The sequence below is a fragment of the Mastomys coucha genome, unplaced genomic scaffold, assembly GCF_008632895.1.
Source record: "Mastomys coucha isolate ucsf_1 unplaced genomic scaffold, UCSF_Mcou_1 pScaffold15, whole genome shotgun sequence".
Classification (NCBI taxonomy): Eukaryota; Metazoa; Chordata; class Mammalia; order Rodentia; family Muridae; genus Mastomys; species Mastomys coucha.
This window is the reverse complement of record NW_022196897.1, coordinates 73,972,795-73,999,439: the sequence shown is the minus strand read 5'-3', so window position 1 is coordinate 73,999,439 and position 26,645 is coordinate 73,972,795. Positions and strand designations below refer to the sequence as shown.

The 26,645-nt window shown below is 35.2% G+C and overlaps 2 protein-coding genes across 2 annotated transcripts; one reads left to right on the top strand and one right to left on the bottom strand.

Annotated features, from left to right (window-relative positions):
* Positions 1 to 482: 482 nt before the first annotated feature.
* On the bottom strand, positions 483 to 1,486 carry LOC116092144 (olfactory receptor-like protein OLF2). The gene has a single exon (XM_031373495.1). The coding sequence runs from the start codon at positions 1,453 to 1,455 to the stop codon at positions 520 to 522; it is 936 nt and encodes a 311-aa protein (XP_031229355.1). The 5' UTR covers positions 1,456 to 1,486; the 3' UTR covers positions 483 to 519.
* Positions 1,487 to 23,891: 22,405 nt separating this feature from the next.
* Positions 23,892 to 24,848, top strand: LOC116092143 (olfactory receptor 5W2-like). Its single transcript, XM_031373494.1, has one exon. It carries the CDS (start codon positions 23,913 to 23,915, stop codon positions 24,846 to 24,848), a length of 936 nt encoding a protein of 311 aa, XP_031229354.1. The 5' UTR covers positions 23,892 to 23,912.
* Positions 24,849 to 26,645: the final 1,797 nt, after the last annotated feature.

The window sequence follows — 26,645 nt, the reverse complement described above, 5'->3', positions numbered from 1 at the left end:
TATTTTGTATCCCTTGTCATTTTTCCCTGGAGGTCATGGATGAACTTAACAGGTTCTCATTCAAGAAACTTTTTTATTATGGACATTGGGTATAAAGATTTTGCTCTAGATTACTCTCAAAATACATTTTAATGCAATAAAAGGTATAATTTATTCTTTCTTTAAAATATGAATGCTTAGAATATGTAGTAAATATCTATGTCTTTCACTTAATAAAGATTCATTTTTAAGAATCTAGAGATTCCTTGCAGATTCAGTAAAATAAAATACAACATAATAAGAAAACCAGTATAATTCAGGAAAGCATAATGAAATTAAAATAAAAAACAATTTTTGTAGCTGAAATAATAAATAATGAAACATGAACCATTGGCATATCAGTAACATTATCTTGTCTCTAAAATTTAAGAAAAAATATTTTTAATTAATTAAATTAGATGGCATAGATACTGTATAATGCATGCAGTATAATTTTACAACAATCACTGCTACTATATCTTTCACATAAATATAATACAATTATTTAAATGACCTTTTATTTCTCAATTTGTACAGGGCTTCTTTCACATCTTTGTTTCTCAGGCTGTAAATCAGAGGGTTGAGCATTGGAATCACCAGGGTATAAAACAATGAGGCTGTTTTATCTTGATCTAAGGAGTATGAAGAACTTGGCCGGAAATACATAAAGAACAGAGTTCCCTGAAAAATTGCAACTGCAGTCAGGTGGGAGGCACAGGTGGAGAAAGCTTTGAACCTGCCCTCGTCAGAGTTGATCTTCAAGACTGATGTAATAATGTAACAGTAAGAGACAAGAAGTCCTGAAATAGTGCACAACTCAACAAACCCAGAAAATACAAATAATGCTAATTCGTTGACATGTGTATCTGAGCAAGATAATAACAGGATCGGTGGAAGATCACAAAAGAAATGATTAATCTCATTTGACCTACAGAAACATAACCTAAAGGTTATTATAGTATGCATCAGAGTATCTATCAATGCTAATACATAAACTCCAGCTAGAAGTTGGTAACAAAATCTACTGGACATGTCTACAGCATACATTAGGGGCTCGCTGATAGCCTTGTACCGATCATAGGCCATCACTGCCAGCAGCACACACTCGGCATCTATAAAGATACAGGTGAAGAAAAACTGCAATGTACAGCCCAAAAAGGATAAAGATTTGCATTTGGCCAGAAGGTCTACTAGCATCTTTGGTCCAACAGCAGTAGAATAACAGACATCTGAGAAAGAGAGGTGACTGAGGAAGAAGTACATTGGTGTGTGAAGCTGGGGATCTATTCTGATCAAAACAATCATTCCAACATTTGCCACAAGAATAATGAGATAGATGATAAGAAATACAATGAATAGAACCACTTTCATGCTAGGGTCATTAGTGATTCCCAGTAGAATAAATTCAGTGACTGAGGAGCAGTTTCCATCATCCATTCTTCTTTGTTCTGTGCCTGAATAGATGCAGAAAGCATTAAAAAACAGACTGGGTTTTAATTTATCTAGGCAAGAAGATTGTAGTCAACATTCAGATTCCAATTTTATTATATAGAAAATATTCTGTGGATTCATAAAATAGTCTAGAAACAACTCACTCTTAAACTGACACAATCTCCAAAAATTCCCTCAAGTATTTAAAGTTAGCAGTTGATAATTGTTCAGTATAAATAATTCCTGACTTGACTTTTACATTCATCCTGAGGCTGTGGTATTGAGAAGCCTAAAAGTTGTTATCATATTAAATTGATATGAAAGAAATAACAAAAACTGTATAGGAAGCTCCAAAAATTTGAAAAACTAAACATTTCAAGAAATTGAACCAAAGGATTTCGTGCATCATGTTAATAACCATAGTTTAATCTCTTACTACAGCATCAAATTTTAATAAATTTATGGATATAGCTATGGTATGGTTTTGCTATGTATTCTTAGTGATACCTATTTCATTAAACCATCTGTCTCTTAACATCACTCACTGATTTCAACAAACTAGACAGCAAGCACTAAGTCTTTAAGAAAAAAAATGATCAAGCCAGTGTTACAAAATGCCTCTGGGTTTGTAAATAACCTGAAAATGCCTGAAAACATTAGAAGCTTTGGTCTCTTGCATTTGTCTTTTTTAGAAAATAAGTGTATGTCAGAGAATGCTTGTTTATTGTTATTGATAAATGAATCCACTCTTCTATATTGAATCCTTTCAGCATGCATTTTATATGTAGTTTAATTGACATGAATTTGTATTTATTTTTTTTAATTTGTATTTATAATGCTTTGATTTCACTGTTATTTGAGAAAACATGGAAAAATAAAATTACATATACTTATAATGTCACTTGCACAGTCATTCTAAAAACAAATTTTGCCTATTATTTAAATGTCTGAAACTTTTACAAAATTACAGAATTGAAAACTGATGGCAGTTAAATTCACAAAATTATAGCAGAAAATCACCATTGACAACTTGATGACAGAGTATGAAGTTGATGATAAATTCTAATTCGTGTGATCATTTCTAGATTTTCTATCCTAGTGGTGAGATAAACATCCAGAAACACTGTGAATAAAGATACTTTAATGTCAGGACAATTAGTAATTGCTTAAAGAGCAAATTCTGAAAATGAAAAATAGTTCTCTTTATTCTTCTTTCTTCTTGGTCTAAATTATAATAAAAATTATCAGTGCTGTAATAAAATAGCACTTATTACCACAATGGTTGGAATTATTATCCATAGATAAAAACATAATGCCAGTGTTACATAGTTTATTAAGGATATGCATTAAGCTGAAGAAGTAGCTCAGGCAAGAGGAATTTGTAGACTTTACAAAGGCTTCTGTTGTAGAAGTTTAACACATATTGAGTTACAAATGTAGATATAAACTCATTATTTGTCTTACTTGTCTAAGTATTGGCTACATATTATCAGTAAATGTATTTAAATGAAATTGAAGCTCATCCAAAATCAATATAATAGATATAAAATATCTAATGAAAGATAAGCAGTACAGAGCTTTCTTTTCTCTTATACAATAAGACAAGAGTCTTATTTTCAGTACATTAACTGCATTTGCTATATTATTTGCTTAAAGTAATTATGAAACAACCAAATTCTTAGATAATAGATGAATCATTTTTGACAAGGTTAGTTTTATAGCATTTACAGAAAGTAAAAAATGATTTATTTAAAAATCTAGCTACTCTTCTTATATGGTGCATAATTTTAACTGTTGTGTTAATTATATAAGTTGGACCCTACTCATGGAACTTCAAAATTAAGAACCAAGAAAAAATAATTAAGAACTGATTATTCTGGCTTAAAATTATTCTTTTCTTGGAAAATGTGGAAAGAAAAAAAAAGCTATCTCATTCCTGTTTCCTGTCTTAACATATTAATGTATATGTTTACACTATAAAATGTCTTTTGAGTTTGTTTGTTGTATCATAAAAAAGATAATATAGATTGGGCTGTATAATCCCAAAATAATGAGGTTGATATTATATAAACTTGAGCTGTTATATACTGCTATTCATAGCACTGATCATCTATTATTATTTGAATGAAATTACAAGAAATTAATGTTTCTCATAGCACATCATGTGTGCACATCTTTGAAATGGAATAGTTTGATAATACTATTCACATTAATAAATAGCAAAATATTATCTAAATTTACCAACCTTCTACAAGCAAGTAATGGCATTCAGATTCACAAATATCTTAAAAATGTATGTCTCTGTTCTTTAGTTGGCATAATTTTTGCAATGACATAACCAGGTGAGCCATGTACTCATTCATTCGTCTACTGTGCTGTTCATGTTTTAAATAAATTACAGTGTTCTTCTTCTCCTAGTGTTGCAAGTAACAGTAGGAGAAGAAACCTACCTGAGTCCAGTGAGTCTTTCCATCTTTAACTCTAATTCCAGAACAAACCGAATAATCACTTTTGTTTTCAGCTGCTACCAATGAGACATAATTCCCTTGAGGCCAAGCCTTTCTAATTTGCTATATCCTAATTGGCTTCTGGGCTCAATATTTTCTGGGGAATATTCAACAATTTCACTCCTGGCTATCATCCTCATACTTTACATATGATGCTATTGTTGGTAAGGGATAAAGACTTATTGTGAATTATAGTGGCACTCAATGAAATAGACATTTCCCTATCCATAAGGACATCGCCAGCCAACAGGCTTCACTTTGCCTCTCACATCTTTTAAATAATCTCCAATATTTCCAATTTGGAGAAATAGTATTCCTACCCAGTTTTTCATAACTGTCTGATTGTATTCTCAATACCCTACTAAACATGCTCATTTTAATTATTTTATGACTAATCAGACTCTTTACCACCTCATAGATACGTTTTGGTGTATCATATCTCATTTCACAGATCATCTTAACTGTCATTACTACCAAGGAGTTCTGCATGAGCAAGGGGTCATTTAAAAGTGTTTTGTTACATAATATCTTGCATTAACTTTCTGGATGCATGGATATTATCTTATTTTCAAAATGTGCATTAGGAATATGCTTTTTGTTTCTTTTTCTTTGTTTTTTAAGGAGATTTTCTATATTCTAAAATGTTATTATTTGTAGCATCTTTTCACAAATTAGAAAATGAAATACTGTGGGCAATCAAAAATGACCAAAAATTTCAATAAGCAATATTCACCTCTCCTTCAATATTTTTGAAGTGCTATCCTCTTTGACTTCAATCTATTTCATTAAGAAAAAGAGCTAGCCTCGAATTCACATCCTTTCAACCATGAAATTTCCCAATACTCTCACTCCTACAAATGTTTTAGAAGAATCTTTTCATTCAGCAGTGGACTTTCTTGAGCAAAACCTTTGAATTTTGCTGTAACTCACTATGGATATGCTACTAAGGATGATGGCTTTGTTTATTTTTAAACATATACATTTGCATTAACTGATCTCCATGTTTTCTGGATATCCAGACATTACCCTGTATTTCCATTTTTAATAAATTCATTATATGAAAAGAAAATTTGATGTGAAAAGTTAGAGAAATCTTGTTGAATCTTGTTTGTCTCACTACAAATCACCTGCTCTTCCAATATTTCTAATACCAGAGTGAAGACAAAACACTATTCAAATGATGGTGGTGGTGATGGTGGTGGTGATGCCACGTGGTGATGGTAGTGGTGGTATTTTAGCCAGTGTAATAAAATGTTTACATTTAAAACACAAAAATAGTGTTCTATATAACCTTATATATCAAATATAATAAGTTATTCCAAATCCACTGTTTGCAGCAGCAGTAACAACTGAAGCTTAAGTATACAAGGAAATTGCAGGGATAGATACCAGGATAAATATAATTTTCCATTTTATTTTATAAGTATCATTTTCCCCAGATTTGCTGCTTATTAAATACATCATTTAGATTCAAAAAAACATCTTATTTCACATTATCTAACTTTGTCAATTATTCCAATAAAATAAACATTTTTAAAGTATTATTTTATTAATTTACTTTCTACTTTAATATTGCATTCTATTTTTTAAAAAGTAGATATATAATTAGTATATTTTTTCATTTTCATTTTAATTTCTCCCCTCATCTTTACCATATACTAATTCATGACTTTATGTCTTCTTGTTGGTTTTTTTTGTTGTTGTTGTTCTTTTTTTAATTCTTTTTTTATCATTAGATATTTTTTATTTACATATCAAATGTTATCCCCTTTCCTGGATTCCCTTCTGAAAACCCCTTATTCCCTTCCCCCCCTCTAATCATCCACCCACTCCTGCTTCCTGGCCCTGGCATTCCCCTACACTGGGACATAGTGGCTTCACAGGATCAAGGGCCTCTCCTCCCATTGATGAACAACTAGGCCATCTTCTGCTACATATGCAGCTGGAGTCATGAGTTCCACCATGTGTACTCTTTGGTTGGTGTTTTAGTCCCTGGGAGCTCGGGAGGTACTCTTTAGATCATACTGTTTTTCCTCCTAAGGGGCTGCAAACCCCTTCAGCTCCTTGGCTCCTTTCTCTAGCTCCTCCAATGGGACCCTGTGCTCAGTCCAACTGATGGCTGCGAACCTCAATCCCTGTATTTGTCAGTCACTAGTAGAGCCTCTTAGGAGACAGTTATAATAGGCTCTTATCATCAAGCACTTGTTGGCATCCAAAATAGTGTCTGGGTTTGGTTACTGTATATGGGATAGATCCCCAGTTGGGGTGGATTCTGTATAGTCATTCCTTCAGTCACTGCTCCACACATTGTCTCTGCAACTACTTCCACAGGTAGTTTGTTCTCCCTTCTAAGAAGGACCTTAGTCTCCAGACTTTGGTCTTCCTTCTTGAATTTCTTGTGGTATGTGGATTGTATCTGGGGTATTCCAAGCTTCTGGGCTAATATCCTCCTATCAGTGAGTACATACCATGCGTGTTCTTTTATGATTGGGTTACCTTACTCAGGATGAAATTTTCTAGTTCCACCATTTGCATAAGAATTTCATGTATTCATTGTTTTAAATAGCTGAGTAGTACTCCATTGTGCAAATGAACCACATTTTCTATATCCATTCCTCTTTTGAGGGACATATGGGTTCATTCCAGCTTCTGGCTATTAGCCATGAACATAGTGGAGCATGTGTCCTTAGTACATGTTGGAGATTCATCTAGGTATATGCCCAGGAGTGGTCCTCTGTGTTCCATTTCCTGAGGAACTGTCAAATTGATTTCCAGAGTGGTTCTACCAGCTTGCAATCCCACCAGCAATGGAGGAGTTTTCCTCCATCCCCACATCCTCACCAGAATCTGCTGTCACCTGGGTTTTGATCTTAGCCATTCTGAGTGCAGTAAGGTGGAATCTCATGGTTGTTTTGACTTGCACTTCCCTGATGACTAAAGATATTAAACACTTCTTTAGGTGTTTCTCTGTCATTCAGTATTCCTCAGGTGAGAATTCTTTGTTTAGCTCTATACCCCATTTTTTAAATTAGATGTTTTCTTTATTTACAATATCTCCTTTCCCAGGTTCCCCACCAAAAAATAATGAAATAAAATAAAATAACCAAAAACTAAAACAAACCTCTGTTCTTCTCCCCCTCCCCCTGCTCACCACTCCATCCCCTCCTGCTTACTGGCCCTGGCATTCCCCTACATTGGGGCATAGAACCTTCACAGGACCAAGGGCCTCTCCTTCCATTGATGACCAACTTGGCCATCCTCTCATATGCTGCTGGAGCAATTAGTCCCACCCTGTGTACTCTTTGGTTAGTGTTACTTGATTCTGGCAACTTCTTGAGTCTTTGTATATATTGGATATTAACCGTCTATCAGATGTAGGATTGGTAAGGATATTTTTTCCAATCTGTTGCTGTTTTGTCTTATTGACAGTGTCCTTTGCCTTACAGCAGCTTTTTCAATTTTATGAAGTCCCATTTGTCAATTCTTGATCTTAGAGCATAAGCTATTGGTGGTCTGTTCAGGAACTTTTCCCCTGTGCCCATGTATTTGAGGCTCTTCTCCACTTTCTTTTCTATTAGTTTTAGTATATCTGGTTTTATGTGAAGGCCCTTGATCTACTTGGACTTGAGTTTTGTAAAGGAGATAAGAATGTATCTATTTGCATTCTTCTACATGCTAACTGCCAGTTGAGCCAGTACCATTTGTTGAAAATGCTGGCTTTTATTCCACTAAATGGTTTTAGCACCTTTGTCAAAGATCAAGTAACCATAGGTGAGTAGTTTCATTTCTGGGTCTTCAATTCTATTCCATTGATCTACCTGCATGTCATGGTACCAATACCATGCAATTTTTTATGACAATTGCACACTAGTACATTTTGAGGTCAGGGATGGTGACTCCACCAGAAGTTCTTCTTTTGTTGAGGTTAGTTTTCACTCTCCTTCCTTATTTTGTTATTCCAGATGAATTTACGAATTGCTCTTTCCAAGTCTGTGAAGACTTGAGTTGGAATTTTGATGGGGATTGCATTGAATCCGTAGATTGCTTTTGGCAAAATGGCCATTTCTACTATATTAATTCTACCAATCCATGAGCATGGGAGATCTTTCCATCTTCTCAGGTCTTCTTCGATTTCTTTCTTCAGAGACTTGAAGTTCTTGTCATACAGACTTTTCACTTGCTTAGTTAGAGTCACACAAAGATATTTGATTTTATTTGTGATTACTGTGAATGGTCTTGTTTCCATAATTTCTTTCTCAAGCTTGTTGATCCTTTGAGTACAGGAAGGCCACTGATTTGTTTGAGTTAATTTTAAATTCAGCTACTTTGCTGAAGTTGTTTATCGTGTTTAGAAGTTCTCTGGTATAATTTTTTGGTTCACTTTAGTATACTATCATATCATCTGCAAATAGTGATATTTTGAATTCTTCCTTTCCAATTTGTATCCCTTTGATCTCCTTTTGTTGTCTAATTGATCTGGCTAGGATTTTTAGTACTACAATGAATATGTAGGAAGAGAGTGGCCAGTCTTGTCTAGTCCCAGATTTTAGTGGGCTTGCTTCAAGTTTCTCTCCATTTAGTTTGATGTTGGCTACTGGTTTGCTGTATATTGCTTTTACTATGTTTTGGTATGAACCTTGAATTCCTGACATTTCCAAAGCTTTTATCATGAAGGGGTCTTGGATTTTGTCAAATGCTTTCTTAGCATCTATGGGGAATTTTTTTTGAGCTTATATTTATAGTCAAATAAGTTGATGGATTTCCATTTATTGAACCATCCCTGCATTCCTGAGTGGAAGCCTACTTGGTCATTGTGGATGATCATTTTGATGTGTTCTTAGGTTTCATTTGCGGGAATTTTATTGATTATTTTTGCATCTATATTCATAAAAGAAATTGGTCTGAAATTCTCTTTTTTGTTGGGTCTTTGTGTGGGTTGGGTATCAGAGTAATTTGCTGAACAAATTGTGTAGAGTACCTAATGTTTCTATTTTGTGGAATAGTTTGAAGAGTGTTGGTATTAGGTCTTCTTTGAAGGTCTGATAAAACTTCTGCACTAAACCCATCTGGTCCTTGCCTTTTTTTGGTTAGGAAACTATTAATGACTGTTTCTATTTCATTAGCAGATATGGGACTGTTTAGATCATTTTTCTGATCTTGATTTAACTGTAGTTCCTGGTATCTGTCTAAAAAGAAGCCCATTTCATCCAGATTTTCCAATTTTGTTGAGCATAGGCTTTTGTAGTAGGATCTCAGGATTTTTTGGATTTCCTCAGTTTCTGTTATTATGTCTCCCTTTTCATTTCTGATTTTGTTAATTAGGATACTGTTTCTGTGCCCTCTAGTTAGTCTGGCTAAGGATTTATCTGTTTGTTGATTTTCTCAAAGAACCAGTTCCTGGTTTGGTTGATTCTTTGTATAGTTCTTTTTGTTTCTATTTGGTTAATTTCAGCCCTGGTTTGATTATTCCCTGCAGTCGACTCCCCTTGGGTGAATTTGTTTCTTTTTGTTCTAGAGTGCATTACAAGCAGAGATGTTCAGAATAGAGAGTTCTTTTTGGTAGATTTTTCCTTTGATGAGTATGAAGTGTACTTCCTTATCTTTTTGGTAACTTTAAGTTGAAAGTCTATTTTATTCAGTATTAGAATGTGTACTCCAGCTTGTTTCTTAGGACCATTTGCTTGGAGAACTGTTTTCCCTCCTTTTACTCTGAGGTAGCTTCTGTCTTTGTTACTGATGTGGGTTTCCTTTATGTATCAAAATGTTAGATCCTGTTTAGATATCCAGTCTGTTAGACTATGTCTTTTTATTGAAAAATTGAGTCCATTTATATTAAGAGATGTTAAGGACAAAAAGATTGTTGCTGTTATTTTTTGTTGTTAATGGTGTAATTATGGTATTTCAGGAGCTATGTTCTTTATGGTTTGTTAAAAGATTATTTTCTTGCTTTTTCTAGGGTGTAGTTTCCCTCCTTGTCTTGGAGTTTTTAATTTATTATCTTTTGAAGGGCTGGATTTATAGAGAGAAATTGTATAAATATTTTTTAAAATGGAATATCTTGATTTCTCCATCTATGGTTATTAAGAGTTTTGCTGGGTATAGTAGCCTGGGATAGCATTTGTGTTCTCTTAGGGTCTGTATGATGTTTTTCCAGATCTTATGGCTTTCATAGACTCTGGTGAGAAGTCTGGTGTAATTCTGAAAGGCCTGTCTTTTTATGTCACTTAACCATTTTCAGTTACTGCTTTTAATATTCTTTCTTTGTCTTGCGCATTTGGTATTTTGATTATTATGTGATGGGGAGTATTTCTTTTCTGATTCACTCTGGTGTTCTGTTGGCTTCTTGTATGTTTATGGACATCTCTTTCTTTAGGTTAGAGAAGTTTTCTTCTATAATTTTGTTGAATATGTTTCCTAGCCCTTTGAGTTGGGAATCCCAGCTGTCTTCTATACCTATTTTTCTTAGATTTGGTCTTTTCATTGTGTCACGGATTTCCTGGATGCTTTAATTTAGTATCCTTTTGTATTTTCTTTGATTGTTGTGTCAATGTTTTCTCCTGTGCCCAAGATTCTCTCTTCCATTTCTTGTATTCTGTTGCTGATGCTTGCATCTATGCCTCCTGATGGCTTTCTTAAGGTTTTATCTCCAGAGTTTTCTCCCTTTGTGTTTTCTTTATTGTTTCTAGTTCCATTTTTCATCCTGGATTGTTTTGTTTGATTCCTTCACCTGTTTGATTGTGTTTTCCTATAATTCTTTAAGGAATTTTTGTGCGTCCTCTTTAAGGGCTTCTACCTATTTACCTGCGTGCTCCTATATTTCTTTAAGGGAGTTATTTATGTCCTTCTTAAAATCCCCTATTAGCATCATGAGATGTGATTTTAAATCCACATCTTGCTTTTCTGGAGTGCTGGGGTATCCAGAACTTGCTGTGTTGGGAGAACTGAGTTCTGATGATGCCAAGTAGTCTTGGGTTCCTGTTGGTAAGATTCTTGTGTTTGCCTTTTGCTATCTGGCTATCTCTGGTGTGAGATGTTCTTGCTGTCTCTGCCTGGAGCTTGTTCCTACTGTGGGTCTGCAAGCCTGTGTCAGCACTCTTGGGAGACCAGATCTCTCCTGGCAGAACTTGTGTACAGAGGGTGCTGGAACAGCCCAAGCTCTGCGTGCAGATGGCTACTGGAAGGATCCTGTCCTAGCTGCTCCACTGTTCTTGTGCCCTGTGTGCTCCTAGCTGCCTGATCCAGACAGTTATTGGAGAGAAAGTGGCTATCTCACCTCCAAGCCTAGGAGTGAGAACACTCCTGGAAGAACAGGTTTCTCCTGGGGGAGACCCATGAACAGCAGGCTGTGGATCAACCTCAGTTCAAGGGTCATTGTGGTTGTTTTGATAGCATATCAAATCCCACTCATGCTTTCTGAATATATTTATGTTTGAGGACATACCCTGTGTGATGCTTGACTAACCAGAGGCCATATCCTTAAAGAAAACAGACTCACTCTCCTCCAGCAGCTGTTGAGTCTCTGCATCCTTATCTAGTCTAGTACATGAGAACGTCCTTGCTTTAAGTTGGAATGTTGAATGACTTTAATCCTGTGCAAACAACCACAACTGTTGTGATTTAATGATGGTGCAGGTCTGTTAGGTCCAAAATATATTGTTTTACCCAAGGGTGGTTCAGGCCCCAGGTCAAATCTCCTCTCCTATTCATTCATGAAATTCCTTTATCCTTGGAGGAAAGGCATAGGGTTTTCAGATCTCTTTCAGTGAATAATTTTAGTATGTACAGAGTTTTATCTATTTATACAGTGACTTTATATTTTACTAATAAAATTCAGTACAGAGTATTTTCATAAAAATGCAACACAACTGATAGAAAAGGATAGGGTATCTGGAAATTTTTCCAGGTTTTACAGTCCACTTAAATGGTACAATGGAGAAACAATGATCTCATAATTGTACTTAGTTATTAACTATTTGAAAGAAAGAAGAATTTTACAATTTTATTTTTGAAAACATAGAGTGACATCACAGACACAACATAGTGAGAGGGAAAAATCCTGGGAAAATCACTACACCTCTGAGTGTTGTGTAATTGTGTTTCCCTAGTACAAAGGGTCATGGCAGCCTTGTTTTTTTTCCAACTGTTAAACATGTCAATGGATTCATCTAACAGCTAATAGACTACTTAGAGTTAAAGAGCATTCTAGGATGTGGGCCCTGTTTAGATTTGTCCCACCACGCCAGTTCTGTCTTAAAAATTATGCCAAGTAGTGCTTGTTGGCTATTGCCTGAGAGGTTCTGCAGAAGCCTGACCAATACAGATGTGGATGCTCCCAGCCAAGCATCAGACTGAGCACAGGGACTCCAATAGAGGAGTTAGGGGGAGGACTGAAGGAGCTGAAGGCCTTTGCAATCCCATAGGAAGAACAACAATATCAACCAGCAAGACTCCCCAGAGCTACCAGGGATGAAACTATGAACCAAAGAATATACATGGAGGTACCATGGCTCTAGCTGTATATGTAGCAGAGGATTGAATTATCTGTTCTCAATGGGAGGATAGGCCTTTCATCTTGTGAAGGCTTGATTCCCATCATAGGAGAATGCTAGGGCAGTAGGCAGAAGTGGGTGAGTGGGTGCCAAAGCTCCCTCATAGAAACAGGGAGGTGGAAGAAGGAGGGGAGGGATAAAAAAGGAGGTTTGCAGAGAGGAAACCAGGAAGCGGGATAACATTTGAAGTGTAAATAAATCACCAATTAAAAACTGCTGATCAAAGTTGTTCATTAGTTTCAACGCACTTGTCCTTTACAAATATACTTGGTCTTTACAAGTATTTTATCACACTGACCCAAAAAAAAACATAAACAAAACAAAAAACCTGCTGCATACAGTACTTAAAAATAAAAGGAGAGTTTATGTCTCCTTCTCTCCACTGGAAGTCCTTCCTGGCTGCAAGAGGTGGCCACTTCAGTCTCCATATCCCCAGCTTCCAGGAGTCTCAGCTAGAGTCATCCACACAGACTCCCAGAATCCTCCTCTGCCAGGTCTCCAGCAAGTCCCAGACTTACCCCCCCACACACACTTTTCATTCTATCTCCAAGACCTCTCACACATACTATGCTGGTAGTAATCTCAATTATATTCACCCCCATAGACTATAGCCTCCTCCATCCAGATTGCCTGCTAGTCCCAGAGATGCCCTGAAACATGTCCCCACACACACATACACACATCTGATCCCCATGTATTTCCCAGCCTCACTCATTTCTCACCCATTTCTCTCCCCTGGGGCACCTACTATGACTACTTTGTTTGTCCTTCTTTGTGAGATTCATGCAAATACCTTGAAACAACTTTATTATGCAGTTTTTAGAGTCCGTCGATTGGAGGATGGTTGCTTCTTTAAGTGCTTCTCGGCCATTAGACACTCCTAGCATGCTGTGTAACCTATCTTTGTGAAACTATCCCAGTAAAACTTCAATACATACACATCATACACTACCTCCTTCTACCCCCCCCTCTTGTTACTCTTAAATAGCCTATCTTTCATGTGCTGTTCTTTTTTAAGACTGTTGTATCCTTATTCTGTCAAATCTTTCTCTGATTTATCACTTTGCCTGTCACTCAATTAAACATCACTTTCAAACATGGCTTATGACTTCTACAAACTAAATTTACCATCACTGTTAGGAATTAAAGTTGTGTACTGAAGATGCATCTGTTTTCTAAATATAATATGTTATAATCCAGGGCATGTCTGGATTCTGGCTAGATCAATTCTTTGGATATGATCCCTTAGGAAAGAGAGCATGTTGTTAGATTAAACTTCCTCTCCAGATTCTGAGAAAAACCTTCCCAGGAGATTTGATCTCAGTGATCAGGACCTTTTCTTAATCAACCCAGCTTACCAGTTTTCACTATTCCAGCAGTACAAAAGTTTTACTTTAGTGGTTCTAGTCTCTTGATAATCACATTCAATTATTCAGCTACAGTTGATCAGATGCCACAGACTCTTCATACAAATGCCCCAGTACAGTCTTTGTTTACTTCTGAAACTTCAGAAGTCAATAGTTTGTCATTTGCATTGCTTTCATCACTCTTATCTTCTAAGCCCCTACATCACAACTGAATGATGTCTCAACACTCAGTGGGTCTTTTTTTTTTTCCACCGCAGAAAGTTCCAATAGTCTTAAAAGTCATTCCACAATCCTTGCCAAAGTGACAAGGTCACATCTATCTCAGCAATACTAAACCATCCTGGATCCTATTTCTGACTGAGCTATGGTTACTGTTCCTGTGATAAAAAACTATGACCTAAAAAAGTAGGGGATGAAAGCATTTATTTGGCTTTGCTTCCTCATTATTGATCATTATGGAAAAAAGTCAGGAAAGGAGTTGACTAGCACAAGAACCTGGATTCAGGAGCTGATATAAAAATTAATAATCAATATTCTGTATATGTTAATTAATGCTAGAAATTAATATGGTGTAAGTTACTCCTTAACCAGCTTGTTCCACAAAAAAATACATAGAGATTTTTTAATATTTCAAAGGTTAAGCCTTAGACAGAAGTCTTTCAACCAGGTTTTCTAAGTTAACCCAACAACATAGCCCCATCTTCATTAAATTGATATAATATGTATTATATATAATATGTACATACTATATAAATATATATCACATCACATTAGGAGCAGCATAAATAAAAGATCTTGAAGAAAAAAAGAATATCAGAAAGAGAATACAACCATGTACTACAACTGTGATTCAACTAAGAAAATCTAAAGTTATTAAGTAGCAATAACTAAAACACTTAGGAGTAGAACATCCAAGAAATTTAGATCATGACTAAATATATGCAATAATGAGTTAAAATGTTTAAAGAAAGAGCTAAATAAACAAATGAAGACAGAAGACATATTCAAAGACATTATGAGTTAGACTCCCTTTTCTGACAAGAAATTAACACACAAACAGGAAAGACACTTAGAATTCCAGAAAGACAAAACTAAAGTAGAATGTTGCTCTCACAAATGACAGCAGTTGGGTCATAAGTATAAATGAAAAATTATTAAAATTTTACAAGTGTCCACATCACATGCAAGGCTTTCTGCTGAAGTTGTAGGCCTGAATCTGGAGCCCAGTAAAGGCATGGCCTCCAGGAAAGCAGGTGGAGCTGTGGGTTTGAAAAAGGAGCTTAGGGTATGGTTGCAGTTTATAGGTGTATGATTTGCTTTTAGGGTAGTTGGTGGGCATATGGTATATAATGGGCTCTTATCTGAAATTGGTGTGGCCTCTAGGAAACCCAGCAGAAAGTTCATAACATTTTTAATTAGTTAATAATATTCCTTATTGTAAACTTCATGCCCTAGTACGTTCCTCTGCTGATAGGTCTATTTTCAAATTCTCATTCCTACGAATAGAGAGGAAACATTTGTGGAATAGCAAGAGTTTCTGCAGTGGAATATAAAGTTTTTTGAGGATATGGTTTGTCTTGGTTTCTATTTTATTGTTATGCAAGAGACACCATGACCAAAGTGTCTTATATATAATTGCAAAATTGTTACAGTTTCTAAGGTATAATTCATGAAAATTATGTCAAGAATCATGTCTGCAGGCAGGCAAGGAGTTGGAGCAGTATCTGGGAGCTTACATTTCATCTACAAGCCTATGGCAAAAAGATCAAGACTGGGTCTGGCCTAGGCTTTTGAAACCTGAAATCTCATTCTCAATGACACTCCTTCTCCCTAAAAATGACTAAAATCTCAGGCTATTGCAAAAGCTATTGGTTTCTGACTATAAACTGAGGGTAATATCCTCAGTTTTTTATGATAACACACATACCTAATTGAACATAACAATATTGAGCTGGTGCCTAATTAGTGCCTTTGCCTCTACTGACTAGTTCCTGGTACTAGAATTTTCATGGTACTAACAGGTACTCTGCATACTATTAAGGAGAAAAGTAAACACTATACCAAGTTAAAAGCCTGAGATCTACAATACTGACCTTTCTACATGCTATGATGGTAGAACAGTGTCAAGATGCTGTGATGGTTATCATCTACTCTAATTGGATCTAAGTTTATTTCACAGGATATAATTCTTGTCCAAAAGTGTATTAGTGCCCATGAGACGTAGACTAAATAGGCCATGGTCCTAGAGGAAAACTAAATAATATTACTATAGCAACATAGCAATAGAATATTTCCTAGTAACATCCTACCTTATTCATAGATATATCCCTCACTCAGTCATCATCAGAGAAGTTTTCACATAGATTAGATGGGAACTTGCACAGAGAACCACAACTAGATAACATGTATACACTGAAAGATTTAGAGCATACTGTCTTAAATTATATAATCATAATCATAATCATACTGTCTTAAATTATATAATCATAATCATAATCACATTGCTCAGAGCTCAAGGAGCAAAGCAGTAAAGACTGGAATATGTTACTACCAATAGTAGAAGGATTTCTCTAAGAAACAGTGTCTTCTAGAGACTAACAGTCTGAGGTATATATGAAAACCTGCCACAAAATCTTGTACCATACCCAGGGACTTCACAGGTTCAAAACAAGATGAGGTGTCAGAGTTCAGTAGGACTCAAACTAAGAAGCTATCTGGAATTGATATGTGATTTCAAGGGAATAAAATTAATATTCTTCAGTGAAGTCTGAGTATGTTCAACACAATTAATGGAGGTGCTATACCTACCTACTATGCAGTAGATGGCCAACATAAAAAAAATTCCTCAGTAATACTTTTGTAAAATTGTTTATTGGGAGTATTTTAATAGACTTTTCTTGTATATGATGGTTGCTAATTTTATGTTTTTATTTTTTATTGTGTATATGTGTGTATATTTCTTATGTTTTTCTCTTTTTATTCCTTTTTGTTTGCCTGATTTTGATTGAAGAGAAGAGTTTGTTCGATATTTATTTATAGTGAGTGCATAGAAGTCATGGGAAGAATTAAAAGAGGGAAAATATGATAAGAATAAATTGCATGGAAAATCCTACTTAAAAAAAAAAGATCTTTATCACTACACTGAGGATTTTTGTCTGGCTATACATGGTAGACCCTTCAGGAATCATAGCCACAATGTAGTGAGTCACGGCTAACTAAGGTCACCCCCACTGATTCTGGGGTGCTTCCTATATCACAGGACTCTGTGTCATCCTGGAGATATCCCTCCACCTCCTCACCCCCATCAGTTACAGAATTCATTAACTTTTCATGGTTATCTAGCCATCTCTCCTGTTCTTCCCCACACCAGATCCCTATTCCCCCATTCTTCTTTGTATCCCCCTGCCTCCCTCACCATTTGCCTCTCTCTTTTTAAAAAAAAATTTACTTACTTATGTATGTATGTATATATGTATATATGTATGTATGTATTTATTTATTTATTTATTTATATATATATTTATTTATTTTATGTATGTGAGTACACTGTGACTGTCTTCAAACACACCAGAAGAAAGCATTGCAGTTTCCGTTACAGATGGTTGTGACTCTACCATGTGGTTGCTGGGAATTGAACTCAGGACCTCAGAAGAACAGTCAGTGCTCTTACTCCCTGAGTCTTCTTTCCATCCCTACCATCTTTCTCTTAAGACTATGTTATTTCCCCTTCTAAGTGAGAGTCAAGCTTCTTCACTTAGACCTTCCTTCTTTAGCTTATTTGGGTCTGTGAACTCTAACATGCATGAGCCCCGATGGTGTGATTATGACGCCAAACCACCCACAAATCGTTCAACCCAAAATTTATCTTCTCTACAAGTAATGCAGGCAGGAGGGAGGGAGCAGAGACTGAAGGAATGACCAACCTATAACCGGTCCAACTTGAGACACATACCATAAGCTAGCACCAATTTTAAAACTATTAATGATACTCTTATGCCTGCAAACAGAAGCACATTGTCCACTTAGAGGCTCCACCTAGCAGATGACCCAGACAGATATAGACACCCACAGACAAACAATGGATGGAGCTGGGAGGACTCTATAGAAGAATAGGAGGAAGGATTGTGGCAACAAAAGAAACGGAACTCCACCAAAAGACCAGCAGAGTGAACTATTCTGAGCCTGTGAGGTTCTTATAGAGTCTGAACCACCAACCAAAGAACATACACAGGGTGAGCATAGACCTCTCCACTCATATGTAACAGACAATGATGCTTGATACTTGTGTGAGTCCTGAATATCAGGAACAGGGTTCTATCTCAAAAGCTGTTGTCTGTGTATGGGATATGTTCTACTAGCTAGGCTGCCTTAACTGGCCTCAAAGAGAGGGAGATGGCTAGCCTTGCAGAGAGGGCACCCACCTGCTCACAGAAGGGAAGAAGGATGGGGTAAGGATGTTGGGAGGAGGTGACCTATAGGAGGGCAGTGATAAGGACAAAAAGTAAATAGCTAAAAAATTTAAATGAAATTTTTAGAGAAGGTCATGGATAAGGTAGAGAAAAAAGAGTGGTCTGTGGGAGATTTCAGGGGGAAAAAGTTGAGGGAGAAGATTTAACCATGTTATCTCAAAAGCTAAATGAAATAATTTAGGCATTCTGTTTCTAGTGTATCTGAATTATCAAAGTTCTGAAATAATAACAATCAGAGCTTACACAGAAAATGAAGAGACCTTTAAAGTTTTCATGTTTTACTTTAAAAAAAAACTTCATGTATATTTACTTGTGTTTTTTTTTTTTTGAACGTCTGTTACTTCATTTATATAAAAATATTTTATGGGGCTGGCAGGTGGCATGAAAGACCTTGGGCACAATCTCTGCAGCCAACACCCAGAGGAAGCTCCACTCCAGATGCCCTTACATGCCCAGAATCAGAGGTGAGGAGGACACAACATCTGTCCTAACACCAGGAGTAACTGTGACAGTGGGACCAGGCACACAGGAAATCTGCTAGCCCAGTGGCTCAGATTGTTACCTGTCTATCTGGGCTGGTGCCCTGAGCAGACCTTGAGCACAAACTCTGCAGCCAGTACCAGAAAAAAAAAAGAAAAGTAAAAAAAAAAAAGAGGAAACTTCACTCCCAGGTGCTTTAACAAGCCCAGGATTACAAGATCCCAGAATCACAGGATCATAGAGATAGCTTGACTCTGAAGAGTTCTGACACAACCAGGATCACAGGAAGGACAGGCCTAGGCCCCAGTCAGATTTAGCAAGGGCAGGTAGAACTAGAGATAACCAGATGACATAAGACAAGCATAAGGATATAAGCAACACAAACCAAGATTACTTGGCATCCTCAGAACCCAATACTCCCACCATATCAAGTCCTGGACATGCCATCACATTGGAAAAGCAAGATTCAGATATAAAATCACTTCTCATTGATGATGATATAGGACTTTAAGGAAGACATAAATAGCACCTTCAAAGAAATACAGGAGAGGGGCTGGCAAGATTGCTCAGCAGATAAGAGCACTGACTTCTATTCCAAAGGTCCTGAGTTCAGATCCCACCAACCACATGGTGGCTCACAACCACCCAGAACATCCAGGAAATCCAAGATGCAAGGAGAAGACCAAACCTAAGGATAATAGGTAAAGAAGAGAATGAAGACTCCCAGTGTAATGGGCCAGTAAATATCTTCAATAAAATTATAGAAGAAAACTTCCCTAACCTAAAGAAAGAGATGCACATGGACATACAAGAAGCCTACAGAACTCCAAATAGACTGGACCAGAAAAGAAATTCCTCCTATCACATAATAATAAAAACACCAAGTGCATTAACAAGGAAAGAATTTTAAAAGCAGTAAACGAAAAAGATCAAGTAACATATAAAAGGCAGGCCTATCAGAATTACAGCAGATTTCTCACCAGAGACTATGAAAGCTAAAAGATCCTGGGCAGATGTCATACAAACACTAAGAGAACACAAATGTCAGCCCAGGCTACTATACCCACCAAAACTCTCAATTATCATGAATATAGAAAACAAGATATTCCATGACAAAACCAAATTTATACAATATCTTTCTACAAATCCAGCCCACAAAGGATAATAGATGGAAAACATCAACATAAGGAGTGAAACTGTACCCTAGAAGAAGCAAGAAAGTAATCTTTCAACAAATCCTCACAAACCTAATTCTACCTCTTACAACAAAACAAAAGGAAGTAACAATTACTTTTTCTTAATATCTTAATATGAAAGTTAATATTACCAACATATCCTAATTGATTGAAATTCAAAAATATGAGGAATGAGAAATTTGTTGATTGCAACCCGATGGTTTCTCTAATTTGGAAATTGGAGAAATAGGTCCAATATCATACAATACATATACACTTTCAGCTTGTTTGTACATGACAGTGTCTTAATGTATGTAACATAAGGGTCTTGAAATCTTGCTTCTCCTATCCCAGCCTCTCTATTAGTAGGATTATTTATTTCATGTTTTTTACACTATACTATGGTTTTCAGAACAGCTTATATATTTCAAAAGTATTTATATACCCATCAGAATTGTAGACAATTAAATTGGGAAGGGGCTTGTAAGAGAAGGTCAAAGAGTAAGAATGAATGCTTTGCTTGACATTTGTAACTCTTGTATCAAGTTTGAAGAAGACATTATAAGTTACTCTTTCTCTGAGTTGAATGCTTTTCCAAATTTTTACAGCCAATGAACTAAATTCTTACCCTCAACTAATGTCTGTGCCACCCTCCAAGCAGAACCATTGTTCATTGAAACAGTTCATGAATGACTTTATGAATAGACCATCTTAATACACACACCATTTCTTAAATGAATGTAAACTGTTCTCTGTGGGCTGAGAATAAATTCACTCACTCAAGTCAAATAGCTTTGAGCATAGCAGGAAGTCTGTATCCAAAAATCATGCCTACAATTCATTCCTTGGCCCAGCAGAACTGTCAACTCTCAGTTTAGCTCTGATGGAGGTAAAATCCTTTGGTGATGTGAGGGTCATTGAAGTACAACCTTATTAAAATGAAATCCAATGTCTAAAAATTGTTCTTATTTTGGGCTTGTACCACAGTAAAAGCCAAGATTTTAAACTCTACTAAATACAAAGCAAACAAACAAATAAACAAAAACACTTTATATATTTATGCTCATTTAAGAAAATGCTAGTAGTGATGTATTATTTTGAAATATATAGTTAATATGTTTGGAGTTATTTAAAATTTATATTGAGAAAAACATATTTTCAGTATTGCTGTAGACAAGCATCTACATAAGACTCTTAAACTGATTGTTGTTTTATATCAAACAACTTTTATAATACTAATTTTTATTGTTATAATATTTTATAAATTTTAAAGAATATTTCAAAAAAGAAATTGTAGGTATTGAAGGGGGTCTCTGGGAGGAGTTGGGATACAAAAGGGAAACAAGAATGTGATGCAATCTATTTACTTAAAATATGTTTTTAAATGTTAACAAATTCAGATAAATTGAAATCATGTAACTTTTCTCATAATGCAATAAAAGTTAAAAATAATATTTTACATACAATTTTAATGAACAATTACTCAGGTTTCTCTTAAAGGGATTGTAAAAATGCATATTAACATGTATGTTAGGATAACAGGGATCAAAAAATATACTACTTGATCAAGAGATTGTAAAGACACACAATGATATTTATACAGATATGGAAATACCTGAAACAAAGACTTGATAAAAATCCTGTAAGACTCTCATACTGTTTTTTTGGTCAGAAATATATTGTCCAAACTGGAGAAAAAGCATCAAAATTAAAGAAATAGAATAAACACAAGGGCTGGATAGATGTCTCAGTTGTTAAGAACACTGACTGCTCTTCCAGAGGTTCTGAGTTCAATTCCAAGCAACCACATGGTGGTTCACAACCATTTATAATGGGATCAGATACCCTCTTCTGGTGTGTCTAAAGATAGCAACAGTATACTCACATACATTAAATAAATAAATAAATAAATAAATATTTTTTAAAAAGAATAAACACATATTAACATGAACATTATCAAACAAGGTTTTGTACTTTTTATATTTCTATTTTTATTAGAATCAAATCAATTCATGATAACCATAAAACACATTAGTAAAAAGTAATCTAGTCAATGCCTGTCATTAATCAAGATTAAAGTTGAAATTAGTAATAAAGTTGAAAATGTAAAACTTTGGTGGAGCTTTCCTGACTTAAAAGGGAAGGTATACTCAGACATCTAATTAATAAGATTTGATTATGAGAAAAATTAGAGGAAGAGCCTTAAGAGAGTTAATTCCCAACAGTCTCTAGCTGAAATAAATGGATCTAACTATTGTTCAGATGCAAGAGAAGACACTCATAGCATAGGAAGACATTCATCTAAGGTAGGATTCTAAATGAAATGCTTTCCAACAAAATAAATTCCATTTCCTTTTCTTGAAAATCAATAAAACTCAAGCTGATGAATGTGTAAATAAATTGTTTAACCCTGAATTATTAGGAAGAAAAGAGAGAAAACAAGTTCTTTTTTATGGTCAGCGATATTCTTCTTTGAACCTTAACAAATTTTATGTCTCTCCGTTTTTATTAGTAGAGAGAATTTTAAGAGGACAACATGGTTTTATATCAATGCAGAATGCAAGTTATTTGATCCTGTAGGAAGACATACTATTTGTCAGGTGGTTGCCACATGCCAATTTAGAGTTTGCTCTAGACTTAGTCAAATAATTCTGGTCATTCCAAAGAGAAGTTTCTGATATTTGTTCATCCAAACCCACATGCAAGAAAAACAAATGAATCTGTAAAAATACACATTTCACATCCCACATTCTAGTTCTCATATTAATCAAGGGTATAAACAGCTGCCTGCAATAAATACACAACAGTAGGTCTACAAAATAAATAGAGGACTGTAATTTTCAATTTCTGTTATAGGGAGAGAAAAAAAACATTTTTTGTGAAAAGAGTGACACAAGGTATTTCAACCACTTCAGGGCTGGCCACATGTTCAGTAATGACCAACAGATAATGGACTCTGCAGGTTGATTGCTTTGCCTTTACCTGGTTTCATGTTAGTGGTTCCCCACCCCCGCAGGGGAAGGGTATTTTATTTTGTTTTCTTGATTTGGGGATTTTGTTATTTTTGAGTTTTGGTATGCTTTTGAGAACGATATTAAAATTTGTTGGATAGTGATCACGAGAGTATCTAGAAGGACTTGGAGAGAAGAAGAATATGACCAAAATATATTTAAACTTAAAAATTTGTTTTAGATAATGAAAACATAACAAAAAATAAAACTTAAAAAAGGCAAATTTGGAAATCAAAAACCAGCAGAAAAGTTTGCTGTTTTCTGTCACAATTTATTCCTCTTCTCAGTTTTATTTATTTATTTGTTTTTTGTCATTTGTGCTCATGTAAGTGATATTTAGATGTGGTACATAATGGTAATTAGTGACAGACATTTCAGTAAATGACTTTTTCTTCCTTTAATAACTTAATACCATAACTCTTTTTATATAGTAAATCATAGATATCTGCTACTGACAAATGCTGTTGAAGCAAAATTAGTGACTAATATCAGAACCTTATTCAGCATATGACATTTTCTATTATTAATCATTATTTTTGTTATTATTATTATATTGTTTAATATCACCTATAGCCTATCAGATATGGAACTAGGTTCTATATATTTAAATATACTGCTTAATAATAAGTACAAGAGGAAATCAAAGTTATACAGATCAAATATTATATGAGCATTTAGATACAAAGGTATCTATGAACCTCCTACTTCTTGCTTTTATAACTTTACTGTACTGATTTATACATTTTTTCAAATTTTTTTCAGACTTACTAAAAATTTATTGAAGGGTTAAATAATATTATGCTTAGTTAAATTCAATACTGTTCTACACTTGTCCAGTAAAAATGAATACTAAACTATTACTGTATTGTGTCTTTTGTAAATTTTTAGACCAAAACCAAGAAATCATGGATAAGGGGAACTGCTCCTCATTGACAGAATTTCTCCTTTTGGGAATTACCAATAACCCTGAGGTAAAAGTGTTTTTATTCACTATGTTTATAGTTATTTATCTCACTAATCTCCTGACAAATGTTGGAATGATCATTTTGATCAGAATGGATCCCCAGCTTCACACACCAATGTACTTTTTTCTCAGCCACCTGTCTTTCTCTGATCTTTGCTATTCCACTGCAGTTGGTCCCAAAATGCTTGTAGACCTCCTGTCCAAGAACACATCTATTCCTTTTCTTGGCTGTGCTATACAGTTCTTCACTTTCTGTATATTTATAGATGCTGAGTGTGTGCTGCTGGCAGTGATGGCATTTGATCGATATAAGGCCATTAGTAACCCCCTACTGTATGCAGTAGACATGTCCAGGAAAGTGTGCTTCCAATTATTGACTGGTGTTTATTCTGTGGCATTAGCAGATGCTTTGATTCATACAACATTGACATTCCACTTATGTTTCTGTGGGTCTAATAAGATTAATCATTTCTTCTGTGACATTCCTCCAGTGTTAGTACTGTCTTGTTCAGATACACAGGTCAATGTGTTAGTCATATTTACCGTTTTTGGTTTTATTGAACTGAGCACCATCTCAGGAGTTCTTGTCTCCTATTGTTACATCATCTCATCAGTCTTGAAGATCAACTCTGCTGTTGGGAGGATAAAAGCTTTCTCTACCTGTACATCACACTTGACTGCTGTTGCAATTTTTCAAGGAACTATGCTCTTCATGTATTTCCGGCCAAGTTCTTCCTACTCCCTAGATCAAGATAAAGTGACTTCCCTTTTTTATACCCTTGTAATACCAATGCTTAACCCTCTGATTTATAGTTTGAGGAATAAAGATGTGAAAGAGGCACTCCAAAGAATAAGAAGTAAAATGTGTTTAAAATAATTGGCTTATATGTATGACAAACTTCACTATCCTCACTACACTGGTCTGTAGAATTTCCTCTGCATATATGTTATGGCTGTTGGTCTGGTATATTTGTGAAAGAGTTGTATCTCTCAGTTTTTTGTCTTGACTTAGGACTCTTTTTCTCATATTGGTTTGCCTTTTCCAGCCTAGATACGAGGGCTTTTTCCTTGTCTTATTGTATCTTGTTTTGTCCTATTTGGCTGTTGTCTATTGAAGGCCTGCTCTTTTCTGAAGAGGAAAGAAAATCTACATGGATCTATAGGATGGGAAGATGAAAAAGAGCTGGAGAGAGTGGATGGAGAGTGTGGTTAGGTTGTATTCTATGAGAGAAGAATCTGTTTTCAGTAAAATAAAAATATAAATGCAATTTCATGATATTTCAAGGATAAAAAAAGAATTTATTTTTATATTTTATTGTATTTTTTAGCTCTGGAGATGAAATCCAGAACACTGTGAATATCAATCAAGTATCCTAAAAATATATATACATATATATATATGCATATATATGTATACATATAAGTTTATATACATATGTACTCCAGAGCTTGTACATTTTATTTTATTCATATTAAGCTTTATGGAATGGGAAATGGTAGCATGAGAAAAACATGTCTACTGGATATGATAGATGTTAATTATAGGGACACTTAAATAAATTATCATTAGTCTAAAAATAATTTGGGGTCAAATGTCATAAGCCTAAATATGAAAGAAAAGTTTATTAGCTGGATCTATTAAATCACAGAATTTAGAAGGTAACATAAGCACAGGGGAAATTTTCAATAACAAAACACCACTAGCTTATGTGCTAAGATCAAGAATTGACAAATGGGACCTCATAAAATTGCAAAGCTTCTGTAAGGCAAAAGATACTTTCAATAGGACAAAACTGCAACCAACAAATTGGGAAAAGATCTTTACCCATCCTTTATCTGATAGAGGGCTAATATTCAATATATACAAAGAACTCAAGAAGTTAGACTCCAAAGAGCCAAATAACCCTATTAAAAATGGGGTACAGAGCTAAACAAAGAATTCTCAACTGACAAAAACCAAATGGCTGAGAAGCATCTAAAGAAATGTTGAATATCCTTAGTCATCAGGGAAATGCAAATCAAAACAAACCTGAGATTCCACCTCACACCAGTCAGAACAGTTAGGAAAAAAAACTCAGATGACAGCAGATGCTGGCGAGGTTGTGGAGAAAGAGAAACACTCCTTCATTCCTGGTAGGACTGCAAGCTGGTACAACCACTCTGGAAATCAATTTGGTGGTTCCTCTGGAAATTGGACATTGTACTACCAAAGGACCCAGTTATACCACTCCTGGGCATATATCCAGAAGATGATCCAACATGTAATAAAGACACATGCTTCACTATATCCATAGCAGCCTTATTTATAATAGCCAGAAACTGGAAACAACCCACATGTCCCTCAACAGAGGAGTGGATACAGAAATTGTGGTACATCTACACGATGGAGTACTACTCAGCTATTAAAAACAATGAACTTATGAAATTCTTAAGGAGATGGATGGATCTGGGGAATATGATCCTGAGTGAGGTAACCCAGTCACAAAAGAACACACATGGTATGCAAGTGGATATTAGCACAGAAAATCAGAATACACAAAGTACAATCCACAAACCACAAAAAACTCAAGAAGTAGGAAGACCAAAGTGTGGATACTTCATTCCTTCTTAAAATGCAGAACAAAATACCCATGGAAGGAGTTGCAGAGACCAACTATGGAGCAGATAGTGAAGA